Raw genomic sequence first — 16,711 nt, 5'->3', positions numbered from 1 at the left:
TCTTTCACAGAGTAGAAATTTTAAATTTTGAGTAAACAGTGTCCTTACTGGTTTTCTGCCTGCTGCATCTGTCCATTTCTGATAGCGAGGTTTTAAAGTCTTAAAGTATAAAAGTGAATGCATCTATTTCTCCTCGCAGTTCTAGTAGTTTTTGCTTCTCATAATTTGATAATCTGCTGTTAAGTGCATACACAGTAAGGATTGTTACGTATTCTTAGAGTATCGACCCCTTTATCATTATGTACTGCCTGCCCTTCTTTATCCCTGGTAACTTTCCTTGCTCTGAAATCTGCTTTGTCTGAAATTAGTACAGCTATTTCCACCTCCTTTTGATTAGTGTTAGCATATATATTTTCCTCCCTCCCTTTACTTTTAATCTATATTTGTCTTTATATTCCACATACTGTTGGACCTTGCTTTTTTTGAGCCACTGACTAATTTGTCTTTCAAGTTGTGTGTGTAGACCATTGATGTTTTAGGTGATTATTGATATAGTAGGATTAACTCTATTTATTTCTGTTGTTCTTTGTTACATTTTTGTAACAACTGGTGAACCTACGTTGACACACCATTGTCACCATATATCTCCTGGTCTGGTAATTCCAACACTCTTGTCATATCTGATTGATTATAACGCTTGTTCAGTCTCCTCATACTGTGCTTTTTGACTTTTTAGTATGCCTTATAATTTTTTGCTGAAAGAAAGACATGAGATACTGGGTACAGGAACCGCAGGAAATAAGCCTTCTGTAATGTGGTGGTGCAGAGTGAGGGGAGGGAAGTGTCCCTCGTCCTATGATGAGGTCTCGGCGTTTTGATGAGCCTGTGCCCCTGGACTGTGAATTTCACCAACGCATCTCAGCTTCCCACCCCTTAGTGGGCACAGGATATCGAGAGGGCCCGGCTTTGGGTATTTCCCTTTCCCCAGGTTGGTTAGGCTCTGATACACCCCAACAGATTAGGCTCTGGCAAACGAGTTCCTCCTGCAAGCAGGCCTTGTTGAGAAAAGCGGAATGTTATGGCATATTTTAAAATGTTTCCTTTTCTCTTCCTCCCACGGAAGTAAGAAGAGTTCTTTTCTCTGAGAGTCACTCTGAGGACCTGGTAGAGCTCCTGGACCAAAAACTCACAAAAGGACGTGTCCTGTCCATGATTGGCTCACTCTGGAGGTTTTAACTCACAGATTTGTCCACATTGAGTTTCCAGCAGTTTGTCTACCGCATTTCAGGTTTCCCTACCCCCGTCATAGTTCCTGAGGCAGTTTCAGCTCCTGGGTTTCTATTCCCACAAGTTGTAATTATCTCTATTCATTTGTCTGTTTCTCCAATTTGGGGCAGGGGGGAACGACAGTTTGCCCTGTGACCTTATTTCTCTGATGGATCTAACCGCAATTGATTTTTCAGTGTATTCAGCCTTTTACTTGTTGGTAAGATGGAATGGTGGCTTCTGAGCTCCTTACAGGCTGGACTACAATCCTGGGCTTTTGAATATCCATGTTAACTAGCTCCTAGTTCTTGAAAATGAGTGTAAATAAATGGTCATAGAGTGAAGTACCGATTTACGAATACTTCTGTCGGTTTTTGATTGGGATCTGTTATATCAAGAGTGACCCATTGTAACAGTCTGTTTTATCTTTGTTAACTACTGTATTTCAAAGAATCTGATATTGTGACCTATGGCAAAGAAAGCCTTTGAGAGAAAAATAGAAAGATTCTGTAAACATCACCAAGAGATGAATGGACGAGCAAATAAGTAATTCCCTCAGATTCCCCCGTATCCTAAATTTTACTGATACCATTCATACATCCAGAAATGTTTCATATCAAAATCCAATCTGAAAGGAGGTAAAAAAATTCTTTTTTATCTAAAGATAAGGAAATAGACATTAAGCAGTAGCATCTAATTTGTAAAATTTTAAATGACATAAAATTTTAAATGATAAATTTTTTTTTTAAATGATAAAAATTTAAATAATACCCAGGTAGGTGCGGCATTCTTCATCCTTCGTAAGCTCCAATGGGAGCTTCAATGAAATATTTTAGCTCCCTGTTCCTGCTCTTTGATACATCTTATGAGATTTATTTGGGATTGCAAACATATACACAATCTCTTTTGTACTTAATGCTGCAAATAAGATGTACACTTTTAAAAGTAAATAGTTTTCTTTGGTTTGTAGAAATTCATCCACATTCTCATGTGTTCCTCTTATTACTTCTGGTACATAATTGTCTAGGGTATGTGATATGTAGCTTTTGAGTATGAATACAAATGACCACAAGATTAATTTTGGGCCATGTTCTATACTACTAAGCTAACCAGCCCTAACAATTGGCTGTTCTAATTATCTCTGAAATAATTCATTGAGTACAATAATGTAGCTCGTTAATTTTTCCATTCCATAGTATCAAGCAACTGTTTTTACTCCACTGCCACCCTCCCCATTATATTCAATTATTGTTTTAAAGTTGAAGAGTTAAAGAAAAAACACAAAACAACTTTTGTGTGATGGAGAGCAGGAGAAATGTGTTCTGTGATGCCTAAAACATCTGTGATTCAATTGAATGGCCGAGGTCTTAGCTGCCTTCGGGTTAGGTCAAACCAATGCACTGGTGATATTTGCAAACATCTGGAAACAAGACATAAAAATAGATTATTATTTAGCCTCATGAATATTTATGTATCATTGTGCATGCACATTTGTACAACAATGCATGTTAGTTTCAAGTTTTAGGAAAAAATGGATGGCACTGTTTTTCTAATTATTGTCATTTCGTATTTTCCTCTAAATACCTTCTTTGGTGACCAAAAACACTTCACAAAAATGACAAAAAACATAATATCTCTAGGAGGATATCTTCTTTGGTCATCATGATTCCTGATAAGAATTATTCTCTGTGTGTGTTGTGTGTGTGTAAGATTTGGCTTCACTTTGTTATACACCTGAAATATACCCGTACTTTGAAAATCTGAGCATGATTATTCTCAAATAATTCCATGAAACCCTGAGTGTGAGCAGAAATAAGAGGTAATTTTTTGAAATGTGCTTATGTTAAGTCTCTTGGTTTGGGTTCCATATGCTTCCTAGTCACTATGGCTGATGGCCACAATTTAAGCGTAGAGTTTTCTTTTTATAAAAATAGCCTGAGTGTCTGAATGGAACCAGGCCAAATAAGAACCTGGTTTCCTTTTTAATTTCAATTTGACATTGTGGTTCCTGCTGTTTATAGATCTCTGGAACTCAGGGAGGATCACACACATGAAATAGAGTTTAGGGAGGATTGGATGAAGAATGGCTGTGGATATTAGATAGGGGCCTTTGCACAGCTCATGTACTATCTGAAGAAGTGAACGTCTTCTAGAACTGCTCTTGGGGGCTCTCTAAAACCATCTTGGCATGCCAGTGTGTGGCTGGGGCTTAGGTGTCTTGATTAAAAAATATTGCCTCTATCAAGTATCAGGAAGCAAAGACTGAAACCATAAAGGAGAATTTTTCTATTAAAAAATTTGTCTGTGAAGTCACTAAGCAAATTAACCAAAGAATGTTGATGACACCTTTTTCCTAAATATTGAGTCGAATCACCAAGGCTCCTTTCTCTGAACAATTCTTTCATTATATTTTTATACACTGTTAAACCATTATTGTAAATTAAAAAATCAATGTAACCGGGAAGGCTAGCTACTTCAAATATTCCAAAGTCCTCAAAAGACACTGGTTAGTACAGGCTAGTTAGGTGCCAGGGGCCTGAAGGACACAGAAACATTCATGTATCTTTAAAGTCTATATAGTTCTCCTATAAGCCACTTACCTACTTCCTTTGAGAAAGACAGAAGGGGAAGAAAAGATAAACGCTCACAGAACTGATGATATAATACCGTGCAGCTGCTAATGCATATGGATGTGGCATGCAAATGTCCCCAGCAGAAACACAGTCTTCAGTTTAAACCTGCAACCATATTCAGCAGGAAAAGAGTTTCCAAATCAAACTGCTGACTCCTTTTTTCCCCCTTCTAATCAAAACACCTCAACATACGTCTTACCAGGCAAAGGAAATCAAAAGCACCAGCTGGAGTTACCAAGTATTGTTTTCCCCTGGATATCAGGTGTGTGCAGCAGTTTTGCAGATCAATTTGTGAGCTGAAATAAGTAGCTGTGGTCCATCCACTAAAACTCAAAGCCATTTGGGCAATGCTCGCGCAAACTTTCCAAAGGCCTTATCTTTGCAAAGAGATATTGTAATTTACCAACTGGTTGTTGTTGTTGTTTTTCCTTCCTGACTGAAGAGGTGTATTGATTATGCCTTTATCGGAAAATAGAACAATCTGGAGGAACTCAGAGGAATAAGAACATTGTGCTCTTACTTTATCTTTTCTAGTTTTAAATTTGGCAGATGCTCTGATAAGTTGATAGGAAAAGTACATTCAAGAGAAGGACAAAAATAAAGGAGAATAAGAATAAGGAAAAAAAAAGAAAAGAAGTAGAAGGAATTTGGGGAGTAATCTTGTCACATTAAATTTCCCAAAGCAACGACATGGTTCGAGCAGATAGCTGTGGATTTACTGCCACACAGACTTCTGCTCGTGTTGGTACTGCGCATTTATTGAAAAGTTCTGTATTGGGGAATGAAAAATGTCAAACAAGAAACTTCAACTGTTACCTGGAGGGGACGTTAAATGGTAACGTGGGAGTGATTCCCTCCAACTTTTTTTATGGCTGGGGGAAGGAATACCACTTTGACATTTTTTTATAGGGATGTCTGCTAAAGCTAAGCACTTAGAAGAGCGAGGCGGTGGAGATGAGCTGCAGAAAGAGCAAATGAGTACGTATCTGGGGATCAACCCGCATCTGTGCTCTTCAGGGAGACGGGCGCAGCACTCACTTTGAGGGCACTACTCCAGTGAACCGCCTTCAGTTCTGAGTGAAATGACTTTGGGTGCAATTGCCTATCTGCAGGTGGCATCGTCTGTGCTGCATGCACCCTGGGCTTCTACCTCCCTTCAGACGGGACTTGACAGGCCTAGCTAGAAGATCTCCCCTGAACAGCCCAGACTCCTGTGCAAGGGCCTACCACCCTAAATTAGCGACGAGTTTCCCTTGCCGGCACCCGACCTCAGTGAGCCCCACACAGGAGAAACACCTTTTCCTCCTCAGACCTGGCACCCTGGAGTTTGTGGCTTAGCCTTGGAGAGCCTGGGGCGAAGGCCAGGAATTTGGGAGGAAAGGGCCAGAACCCGCAAAGGTAGTCAGTGGCTCCTCCTCTCTTTCCATAGGTTTCTTGGCCACCGCTTGGATTCTTGAACAGAGAACGCGGTCCATTCAAAGGGCCCAAGCCCAAGTCAGACTGGAGAGAAATGGCTTTGGGGGTTCTCCCTCCCATTCTCCCAACTCCCCCGCCCAGGGTCAAATCACACTAGAGGATGCAAGAAGCCTGCTCCAGGAGCTGGCCATTTACTCTGTTTCTTTGTTGTTTTCCTAGAGGTAAGGCGAGAAAAACGTTCGCAGAAAGAGAGCGAACGGTTGCAATTTGTATCCCCTCCCGGCCCTGGATGCAGGCAATTCCTCGCACGCAGCTGGCGGCGCAGGGCCCCGCGCCTTCCCAGCGGCTCATATACATATTTCGAGGAGGAGGCTGGGCGGCTGCTTCTTCGCCGGGTCAATGTGTTAATTAAAAGTTGGTCGGAGTTGGTCAGCACACAGTCCCAGATGTGCTTAACAGCATGCAATTAACACATAAGGCAAATCTTTTTGAAGATACCAGAATTGAAAACCCCCCAAAGAAACTCTACCCCGCCCCCGCCCTTAACATGAAATAGTAATGGCAAATAAGGAAAAAAGTCATTAAAAGACATAATTAAATGCGGGCCGCCGTTCTGGAAGGGGGGGGGGTCAGGCTGGGAAAAAAAAATCCCCGAAATCTATAGATTTCAAAAATAAATAGCAAATTGATTTTTTTTTTGAGTGTGTGTGTGCAGGATGTGATGGCTTGAGATCCGTTTCCCTGCGTTCCCACTCCATGTATATTAAACAGCGGGTGAGCGGCTGCCACGCGGCGCGGTGACCCAGCGAGCGCTGGGAGTCTCCGGTCCGAGCGCCGCCGCCGCCGCCGCCGCCGGCGATTGCACAGGGGCCTCTCGCAGCCAGATTGGTTTCACAGGCAGGGATAATTACCGCACGCCCACTTGCCTAGCTTCCTGTATATTTTCAAAAAGTGCAGGGGAAGTGTGTGTGTGTGTGTGTGTGTGTGTGTGTGTGTGTGCGCGCGCGCGCGCGCGCTCACGCGGGCGCGTTGTGATAGAGCCATCCTAGATAAAATACATTCACATGAGAAGTTCAAGTATTGATGGAGACACTTAATAGCATCCTGGCCTCCAGCGGAGAAGCTGGGCGGGATTATACTCGCCCCAGGCTGCTTCTGCCACCTGGCTCCTGCCCGCGGCTTCCTACCAGATGTAGCCTCTTGCACTTGGTGCTCAGGCCTCCAGGAGTCAGTTCGCTTCTATTTGTCTTTTCTTTCGGGTTGAATCATTAATTATTATTAGTATTATTATTATTTGCCACCTCTCAGAGTCAGAGATCCCGATCTGTTAGCCCCCCATTCTCCTCTGTATGCACACGTTCACACAGTCGTGCTTGCGCGCGCGAGTGCTCGCTGGCATACGCGTGAACACACACACACACACACACACACACACACCTGCAACTTCCTCACTTCCACAGCTTGAGGAAGCCAGAGCCCACTCCGGCACCTTGGCGCCACGCTGAGCCTCTAGTCAAGTTTTTGGTTATCATCCTAGACTTGTGTCTTAGGATGGTTTGGCATGTGTTTCCATCACCAATACCACCCAAAAGGGGACCATGGGGTAGCCAGTTTAGCTAGTTAATTGTATGTGTCCTATCTAAAGGGCGTGCCTTATTGATGACACCTAATGAAGCAAATAATGGATTTGCAGTGTCTCCGCTATTCATCTGGTCCTTCTAGAAACCTGGGTGTTAAGGAGAGATGGATATTGATGGATGGAGAGAAAGACAGAAAGAGAGAAAGGCGGGGGTGGGGGTAGAGAGGGGTCGGCTACAGATCCTTGGAAACGGATCAGATTTGTAGAGTGTCAGCTTGAAGAAGGCAGTCTGAGCCATGATTTAAACACGGGCAATGTAATTGTTAACTAGTGTCCGACGACTGCCCCGCCACCCCCACTCTGCCTTCCTGCCGCTCCCTTCTCTCCCTTTTGCAGGATACAGAAGGTGAATAATGAAACCATTTTGCTAATAGTTTATGAGCCATGAGATTGGAAATGTATATGGATAGACCGGAGCACCAGACTAAAATCATGTGAAAGGAACGTGAGGCTTGGCAGAGAAAGAAACCCGCCGTATCCTCCTCTCTCCTCAGCCCGGAGCGGATGGGACAGATGAGGTGGCCTCCTGCCTCTGGGTTCCATCCGAGGGCAGCGGCTTGGCCCGTCCTCCCTCCCACCTCTTACCCTCCTCTTCTCCCCGAGGGGCTGGAGCGAGGGAGATGCTTAGAGGCGACGGGGAGATAGCTTGAGCGGAAGATAATCGTTATCACCAGGATTTTTCTTCCAGTGATGGGATCTAAAAAGATCTATCACACTGGGCAGCTTTCCCCCAGGCAGCAAACAATAGACGTGAACTTCGGGCTGAAAACAGCCAAGGGGCCCCTGTGCGCCTGTCATTTCTGTCCCCATAGGGCCTGTTCTCCTAGTACGAACAACCAGAACCCTTGAGAAACGCGGAAAGCACCCATCTGACCTCCACGCTGGGCCCGCTTTGTTTGCGGCGTTACTACAGTTTCAAAGCCTGGGCTCCAGGGGTGGAAAGAAGGGGCGCCCAAAGGATTGGGGGGAGGTGTGGGTGAGGTAAAAAGTGAGGCGCTGGCCTGTACCCTTCCCTCAGCCCACAAAGGGACCGCAACGCCTGGGGTAATCCTGGAAGTCAGCTCCAAACAGTGGCCCAAGCCAATGGCCCGCGAGAGACCGCCCCACATCTGGCGGAGCGTCCCAGAGAGGGCGGGGGCGGGTCCGCTGGAGGCGGCTGGCTGGGGCCGGGCTCCCCAGCCCGGACAGCAGCTGGAGCCGGGAGGCCGGGCCAGGTACGTAGCAAGGGGAGCGCCAGCCAGGCAGGAGAACCCCAAGACTCCCGGATTCCGTCCTGTTCCTTCTGGGAGCACCCTGCAGCTCACCTTGGGGCAGGACGAGGGGGCTCCCTGTCCCTGGGGAAGCAGGGAAGCGCCGGCTTCCGCCGCAGCGCATGGAGCACGGGCTTCGCCCGGGCTGAAAATGAGGTGCTTGCCCCTCCACCCCGTGGAGTTGGGGGCGGTGGGTGCACAGAGAGCGGCCGCTGCCACCCCCTTAGCACCTCTGCCTTTTCCTCTCCTGCCAAACGTGGCTGGATTCTGGGGACAACAAAATAACTTTTCCGTGTACCGCGAGGTAACTGATGGGAAGCTGTGTTAAAAGAAGCGCCAATGGGGAGCAACTCCTCCACACCACCTGCGTGGGGGGTCTTATTTGATATTCCTCCGTGGGTGGGGGTAGAGGTTAGGCATCTGACATTTCCGTTTATGGAGGGCATGATGGTGGAGCAATGGAAAGATAAAGCTCCAGGTTCTCTGGCTCCCCACTCCATACCCCAGCTGGAGGCAGTGTTTAGCCCCATGGGGTTGGCTTGGTCCCCCTCTTGCCCCCGTCGCCGTCCGTCCGAAGGCCCTGAGTGGCGGGGGAAATGGAAACTTTAAGGAAAGCAGTGCGATCTCCTTTCACCTGCGGACCCTCGCCTGCAGCGTCCTCAGTTTCTCCAACCCGTGCACCCTCACCCAGCCCGATTGCCTGTCCTAAAAAATATGGTTCGTGTGTGACAGTCAAGATACATTTAATGAAGCGACCTCCTGAAGCCGGGGTTAGGCAGTGGACAGTGAGGGTCTGTTGTCCTGGGGGGTGGGGTAGTAGTTTTGAGAAAGCACCAAGAATGACAATGGAAACTGAGCTAACCTCAGCACCATTCGCACTCTCGCCCTGGCTCCAGGCGAAGAGGAGGATGGAGGGTTTGTGGTGTTCAGGACTCTAGGTTAAAGAGACCCCTTACTGTGGACTGGCAGGTGTGAGTGGGCCTCGGCCCTGGAGGGCTGGGGAGCAGGACCCGGGGCGCCACCCAGCAAGACCTGCTTCCGGGAGAGCTCGCGGCCCCCTGCCCAGTGAGGACAGAAGCCCGGTGTGGGCCTTCGCTCTCCTGCCGGGTTAGCGCCACAGGTTCAAGTACAGTTGCAGAGATGGGGGGTTTCAGGCCCTGGAATGCACCTGTTTGCCCCTGGGAAAGGCACTCCAGGAACGCCTTTGTGCCTTCTACCCTCACCCGTTAGCGCTTCCCTCCCAATCTCTGGCTTATTTAAATTCCCATCCTGGCTTGTAAAGAAAATCCGGAATCCTGGCAGTTTCCCTCTTTCCCTCCGTCTCTCCAGGAATCCCAGGGAAACCCGGCTCCGTGTCCAACCCCCCCCCCCCCCTTTCCTGCTTCCACAGCCAAGCCCAGGGAGTCTGCTCTCCTGAGCCTTTGCTCCTTCTATCTGCAGCCTGCAGTGCCCAGGTGGGGGTGGGGTGGCAGGAAGAGGAGCGAAGGTGGGCAGAAAGGGAAAGTCCAAGGGCAGAGTGGTCCCCCCTGCGAAAATAACAAAACTAGTGTAAATTCCAATACAATTAAATTTCAACCCCCTCTGCGAATCTGTCCCCACCCTCATCCTGCCTGGAGAGTGGCTGGAGGGGCGGTCGGGTGGACTCCGCAAAGGGGAATCCTGCGCAAATTTACGGCCTGCTCCTCTCATTTGTTAGTTGATTCTGTCTAAAAGTTCGCTATTTATAGGCTAGACTCCTCCGCCCGGAATCCCGCGCCTGCTTCCCGGTGCGGAGTGAGAGAGGTCCCCGCTGTGTCCACCTGCCTGTCTGGACTGTGTCGCGTGATTTGTTTTGTTTTTGTTTCTGCCCACACACCGCAGGCAGCCCGGGAGAAGATCGCGGGGAGCCCGGAAAGCACCCACCCGCAGTAGTTGAGAGAGCGGCTCCTGCAGTCAGACCATGTGAGTCGCTCTTGACCCGCCTGGGCGCGCACCGGGTTTCGGACCCAGGGGAGGCGCTGCGGCTAGGCCACCACGCCCGCCTGCACCCCAGGACTCCCCTCGGCCTCTGGCGCTGCCCCTCCGACCTCCAGCTCTTTTCTTCTTCCTCTCCCACTTTGATTTCTCCCTTCTCATTCTCTGTTTCTGTGCATCTTTGATTCTCCCCTGCTCTCCACTTCCAGCTGAGTTTGCATCTGGGCACAAAAAGAGACAAAACTTGCTATTACGTGGGAGGCGGGGTGGTCAGGGCTTGCGTGTTTCATAAAGAAGAAAATTGTGCGGGGCTAGGGGTGGGGGAGAAGCGGGATGGAGCGGCCCGCAGCGCAGCCCCAAGCACTGGGGGAGGGGACAGGCGCATTAGGATAGAGACCTTTCTTTCCGCCCTGACAGCCACCGCTGGATGGGAACGCAGCGCCGAAGGCTCGCCATTTGGGAGCATTTCTCTGCGATTTGGGGACAGATGTCTTAATTAGAGTCTCCGTACAGCCCCGGGCGGGAAGGAAAGAAGGACATGGGTACGGGGGCTGAGGCTAGCAGGGGAAATACTGGGGGTTAGGTCCCTAAATCCCAGATAGATCTGGGCGCTGCGACGCCTTTTCCCAGAGAGGCTACGGACAGGACTCGCTTGTACAGATAGCGAAAGGTGCGGTGGGCCTGGTCCTCGTTTTCTAAATGGCAAAGCCTTAGACGATGCTTCTGTATTTTAGAACTGAGACGTCAAGGGAGCAGGGGGCAGGGCAAGCTGGAGACGTCCCCCAAGTCCCGAGCGAAAGGAGCGCTACGGTTCGGGCATCTCTGGCGCAGGGAAGGGCTGTGCGTGCCCGGCTGCGATCAGGCGGGCTTGTCTCGCAAGCGCTCAGCCAAGGACGTGAGACTTGGCGCATGGCAGGTCAATCAACCCTTTCCCCCCAGAGCCAGGCTCTGCTTGTGGGGGAGGGATGGAGAAACTTGCGGTTGAATATAACCTGGGGCTGGGATGAATTTGGGCTAAGATCAGCGCCCCAGGGCGGAATGGGGAAGTGTGGGAAGGACTTGTGTAGCAGCGAGGGGAGAACTGCATCTTCCCCGATGAATTTATTACCTGCCACCAATTTCTCCTCTAACAGTGGATGTTGCTGTTAGAATCCCTTATGGCCCCGTACCCGAAGCGCTCCGTCTGCCATTGCGGATGGACTAGTAGAGAGCGAAAACCCAGCAACAGACGGTGGAAGTGCCACAGAAAGGGGACCTTCCTTTGCAGGGTGTGTGCACCCAAAATTGCCTGTCACAGAACCGGGAAAGTGGTCCGTTCTCAGCTCATGTCCTTGTTTCACCCCTGAGCTCACACTGCAAGGACAGTCTGGTTCAGACAGGAAAAGGACCGCTCCTACCTGGTCCAGAGCTGCCGGGATTCTCACCCCGGCGGGGCCCCAAACAGCTTTCAAAAACTCAGCTGCCAAGTTCAAAGCAGTTGCAAGTTTCTGCTAGTATCCCCTGGGCTGCATGCAGGGTTATGAGTAGATCTCAAACTTAGTACAATTTTACAGCTGGAAACTAGATTCAGGGACCTGTACATGCCGGGAATTTGGGAACTGGGAGTGTGAGGTCTTAATCTCTCTCCCCAACCCCATTCCCAGGCAGTAAATGCCACTCAACTCTCCTGTCAAGGGTTGGTCTGAGAGGCTAATCTTTTCGGAAATCCTAAAAGGAAGAAAAGAAGGAAGGAGTTAACAAGATCTAAGAAAGGTGGAAGTTAAGGAAAAGGAGAGAGAAAAGATGTGGTAAAAGGAAAGTTATGGGGAAAAAAATTAAAAAAAGAATGACCTCTAGCTGACTCTTTTTCCTCCTCGTCCTGTTTGAAAAGAGGTGTTGAGATGGTGTTAGCTCAAGAGTAACCTCCCGCCAAGCACCCAGGTTTCAGCCGGCTAGTGGACCTGCATTGACTAGACTAACTTGGCTTCTCAGCTTCCGCTGCTCCTGAACCTCAGCCACGTGCAAATGCCCTGTCTCGGCTGTTTTCAGACACTCCTTGCTCAGGAGAAGGCCGAGGGTGCCCTCGCCACCATCCCTGCGATTGTATTTGGCAGAGAATCTGGGGCTGGGGCTGGAAGGTGAGCACAGTGCGCCAGACTCCTGGACGTTGGTGGGGGAGGAGGGCTCGCCTTGATCATTCTGCTTTTAGGATTTTTTCGGATCACCGACGGGAATCTTAGAACTTGGGAGCTTCCAGGACTCAGCAAAGTAAAATAACCTTGCTCTGAGTTCTGCCTTAGCTTTCCACTCTGCTGCGCGGCTGGATCCTTCTAGTTCTCTCCTAGCTGCAGAGTCTTTTCTGTCCCTGCCCTTAGTGTTCTGCCTCTTACTGAATGGCCTCCAGACACTCTGGAGCTTTCCATGGAAATGGGGGCTCTAGATAGGAGGACCCCACGTTCTCTTCCTCAGTGTAAGATGACATTCCACCATCCAGACCAACCTAGAGAACAAATTGTCTGTGTATGGAAGGACGTGAGGGCAGAGAAAGGAGAGGCCTGTTGGTTTCCAAATGAGCTAGTGAATGCCAGAGGAAATTCCATTCTCCAAGACAGCTCCTGTTTTCAAGGAACTGTGGAAAGTGACAGGACAAGGGATTCTCCTCTTACACATTCATCAGTTTGAGAACCTCTAAGACCTGAGAAGAGCCAATGAGAGCGAGATGATGCAGGCAGGTTGAGCAGAGATGGCCACCTGTGCCACCTGCCTGCGGGCCTTGTTCTTCCTAGATGGCCTCCGATTGTGGTTATAAACCATGATCACCATTTTAGGATTAATCAGAGCAGAAACACCCGATAGACAGTCATGCTTTTCGTGGTGCCCTGAGTTGCTGTGTCCCCCGCCCCCCAGGTGGGATGATTAGCTTGAACTGTCCCAGACCCAAAGAGTTGCCTGTATGAGCCAGACACTGGTCGTCTGGGGATTACAATGGCCTGAGAACCAACTCCAGTCGCCCCTCTCCCTTTCCTTAGCTAGACCTTTGACTGGGGGGAGGGGGGATTACTCTGCTGGGTGTGTGTGGGTGGATGAAGGAAAGGGGCACTTTCTGGAAAAGCTGGAGCAATTCCTTTACATGTCCCCACAATCTTGGGTCTGTAACCCTAGGGTTCCAGCCATGGGGTGACTCCTAAACTATGTGTTCTCCTTTATAGAGACTTCTGTTAGTAAGAAGTGAGAGCTTTGAGGAGCTGAGTACAGTCTCCTTCCAGTATTTCATGGGATCATTAAATGTACATGTATGTGGGTAGAGAGCTGAGACCTGGACGGTGAATGGAGGGAACGAATGAAGGAGAAGCCAGAGAACTAAATGACTGTGTGTGACAAGGAATCTGCATGAATACAAAGCTTTCCTCATATGTCTCAGCAGAGTAACCTCACCCTTTCCCTTATGTGAAGGAACAGAATTCTCAGCATGTGTGACTGTTGTCACCACGTGTTCAGATGTAGATTCTGTCTGAACATTTTTCAAAGTCCGCCATTGGATACATATGTGACCTACAAAGTCTTCCATGCACTCTTCTGTCTCACCTGGTTTTTACAGAAAATCCTGCATAAGCATTGAGTTTCATCAAGTTCTTAGTCACCTTCAACAGGTTGGTTTCAGTTTCTGTATTTCTCAAATTTCCTTACAATAACAGTACGTGATCCAGATAGGTTTAGGTTCTCTGAGAAGGGATTATTCCCACTACAATTCTCCAGGTAATTCCGGCTAAAACCACCTTTGCATTCACCTAACTGAGACACATACTTGTGATGAAAGTGAGGGTCATAGTTTTAAAACCTGAATTATTCAAATACTTCCTCTTTCTTTTTTTCCTTTATGCCTGTTTGGAACACACCCGGCCATATTAACACTTAAATAGACATGTCATAAAAGATAAACATGATTTTTTATGTAGAAATTTTCTTTGAGATTTAAAAAAAAAATCATAGCATACGTATGTAACATTATTTCAGGAAATTGTATTTTTGAAGTTCATTGCCAACGATTTATATGCAGAAGTTTCCATGTAACTTTGTCATGCTTCTTTACAATTATCTCCTCTGTTTTAACTAAATCTGCCATCAACTACTTAATAAGTATATATTCAAATGAAAATTGTTTCCAGCTTTTAAATGTTTTCAACATTTTCCCCCTTGTATAACCTCGTTGACAGGAAAGTTTGCAGCTCAGAAAAATTAAGTTTGGAACATAGAGTGTATTTTACTGATATATTTAAATAATCTCTATTTTATTTTTAACATTGTAATGGTAAAAAAACAACAATAACATTTTCAGGAGAAAATATGTCTTCTTTTTTGGTGGGAGGTTATTGGATAATTAGTTTTTCTCCAATGTTCTTTATTTTTTTTATCAGATATATTATTGTTTTCTATTAATTCATCTCATATAAATTAAAGAAGTATACAAATTACTGACTTATGAGAAATCATATATATTCCTTCTCATAAGAATCACCAATACTCAATTATTTCAAATTAAACATTTTTATGTAATTTACAAGGGACAAGGTTCCCACATATGTTCATTAATCAGTGATGGCCAAATTGGCTAACCAAGTGACAAGAAACATTTGGAAGTGGAGATATAATGTCAGAAAAGTTGAAGTTTCTGTGGGAAACTGACAAACCAAAAATGCCATTCCAGGGCAACAGACTAATATTAAATGACACAATGAAATAAAGGGAATAAGGACAGATTGTCAGTCAGCCACTGATCTCCTAGATGGAGTACTCACTCCTTAATACCACTTGGTGATATCATATGAAATTACTTTGTATGGGAAGAAGAAGCTTCTTGCTTTTCCTACTTGGATTTCAAGCTCAGTATTTTCTTTTTTTTTTTCTCTCTAATGATGTGAAATTTCACATACCACAAAACTTGACATTTATGTCATTTGAAAGCCTACAATGTAATGACTTTTTACTACATTCACAATGATATACAACAATCACCACTGTTTTTAAGTCCAGAATATTTGCATCATGCCAAAGGAAACCTTGTACCCAGGAGGCAGTCACTCCCCATTCTCTTCTCTTCTTAAACAATGGCAATCACTACTCTTCATTCTGTCTCTATGGGTTTGCCTGTTCTGGGCATTTTATAACTAAAATAGTTTCATATTTGGCCTTTTGTGTCTGGCTTCTTTCACTGAGTATAATATTATCAAGTTTCATCCATGTTGTAGCAGGTTTCAGTACTTTGTTTCTCTTTATGTCTGGAGAATATTTCATTTTATGGATTTACCACATTTTGTTTACACTCTGTAGTAGGTGGGCATTTGCGTTTCCACTTTTTGGCTATTATGAATAATGCTGCTATGAACATCTGTGTACAGGTTTTCTTTGAACATATGTTTTCAGATCTGTTGGGTATATACATAGGAGTAGAATTGCTGGATCGCATCTTAACTCTATATTTTACTTTTTGAGGAGTCACCATACTGCTTTCAACAGTGACTGCACAGTTTTACAGACCATAAGTGTCTGAGGGTGCCAATTTCTTCACATCTTCACCAACATTTATTTTGTTTTCCATTTTTCCTTATAGCCATATCTAGTGAGTGTGTGTGGCATGTCACTGTTGTTTTGACTTGTATATGTTCCTAATGACGCTAAGCATCTTTCCATATGCTTCTTGGATACCTTCTTTGGAGAAATGTCTAGTCACAGCCTTTGGTCTTTGCCCATTTCAAAATTGGACTCTTTGTCTTTTCATTGTTGAATTATCAGAGTTCCTTATATTGTCTGTCTATTAGACCCTTGTCAGATACATGATTAGCAAATATTTATATTTTCTCCCATTCTCTGGATTGTTTTTCACTTTCTAGATAATGCCCTATGATTTATAACAGTGTTTGATTTTTCATGAAGTCCAATTTAGCAGTAGTGATTTCACACAATAGGTGCATTCCTCAGATTAAACACAACACAACACAAAATAGTAAATCTCCAAACTCTGAAAAAGGAGAAGACTCTTCTGGGATGTCCAAACAACAACTTTATCAAATGCAGATTATCAGGGAGCATGAAAAGCTTCTGCTGTTCTTCATGAAAAGGAAACAGCTATGGTTATATTGACCTTTTTCTTCGAAGAAGTCCTGAATTATTCAGATAAGGTGTCCACCCCAATGAATGAGATCTTTTATCTCAAGTTGACAGTAGGTTTTTGTGTTTTTTTTAATTATCACTATCAAATTCGTCTACCAAGAAATTTTAAATAGTCGCCAGTGTTTAAATAACATTAAGGATCTTCCTTAAACCAACAAGAACCAGGAAAATCAAAGAAAAGGTTGACAGAGTGTTCCTTACTTAGCAGCTTCTAACACACAGCCACACACAGGCCTGTTAAATGACTGGGAGGAAAGACCTTGGAGTCAGACAGTAAAGAAACGAAATTATTGCCAAAAATGTTAAAGATAAAAATTAATAAAAGAGTAAGACTATAAATGAACAGTATTGAATGTAAGGGCTTTGCCTAGCCTAGTCTGTCAAACTGGCTGCTTTGGGGCAATTAATTGAGGAATTAAAAATAACCACACAGTGGTTTGAATCAGATCCTCATTTTCTTTTTAATT

General features: G+C 45.9%; 1 protein-coding gene across 2 annotated transcripts in view; it reads left to right on the top strand.

The window, feature by feature from the left end:
- Positions 1-8,064: 8,064 nt before the first annotated feature.
- Positions 8,065-16,711, top strand: part of ESRRG (estrogen related receptor gamma) — a 549,261-nt gene continuing 540,614 nt past the window's right edge. The window contains exons 1-2 of one of the 2 annotated variants that reach the window (XM_033099785.1): positions 8,065-8,108; positions 10,005-10,085. Coding sequence is in view for 1 of the 2 variants with exons in the window: in XM_033099783.1 (XP_032955674.1) it covers positions 10,084-10,085 (2 nt within the window). In the remaining variant the exon portion in view is untranslated. Of the gene's footprint in view, positions 8,109-10,004; positions 10,086-16,711 lie in introns of those variants that run through there. The other variant, XM_033099783.1, reaches the window with a different exon arrangement.

The sequence above is a fragment of the Rhinolophus ferrumequinum genome, chromosome 27 (genome assembly GCF_004115265.2).
Source record: "Rhinolophus ferrumequinum isolate MPI-CBG mRhiFer1 chromosome 27, mRhiFer1_v1.p, whole genome shotgun sequence".
Lineage (NCBI taxonomy): Eukaryota > Metazoa > Chordata > Mammalia > Chiroptera > Rhinolophidae > Rhinolophus > Rhinolophus ferrumequinum.
Note: the sequence above shows the minus strand (reverse complement) of the source record. Positions and strands in the feature narration are given on the sequence as shown.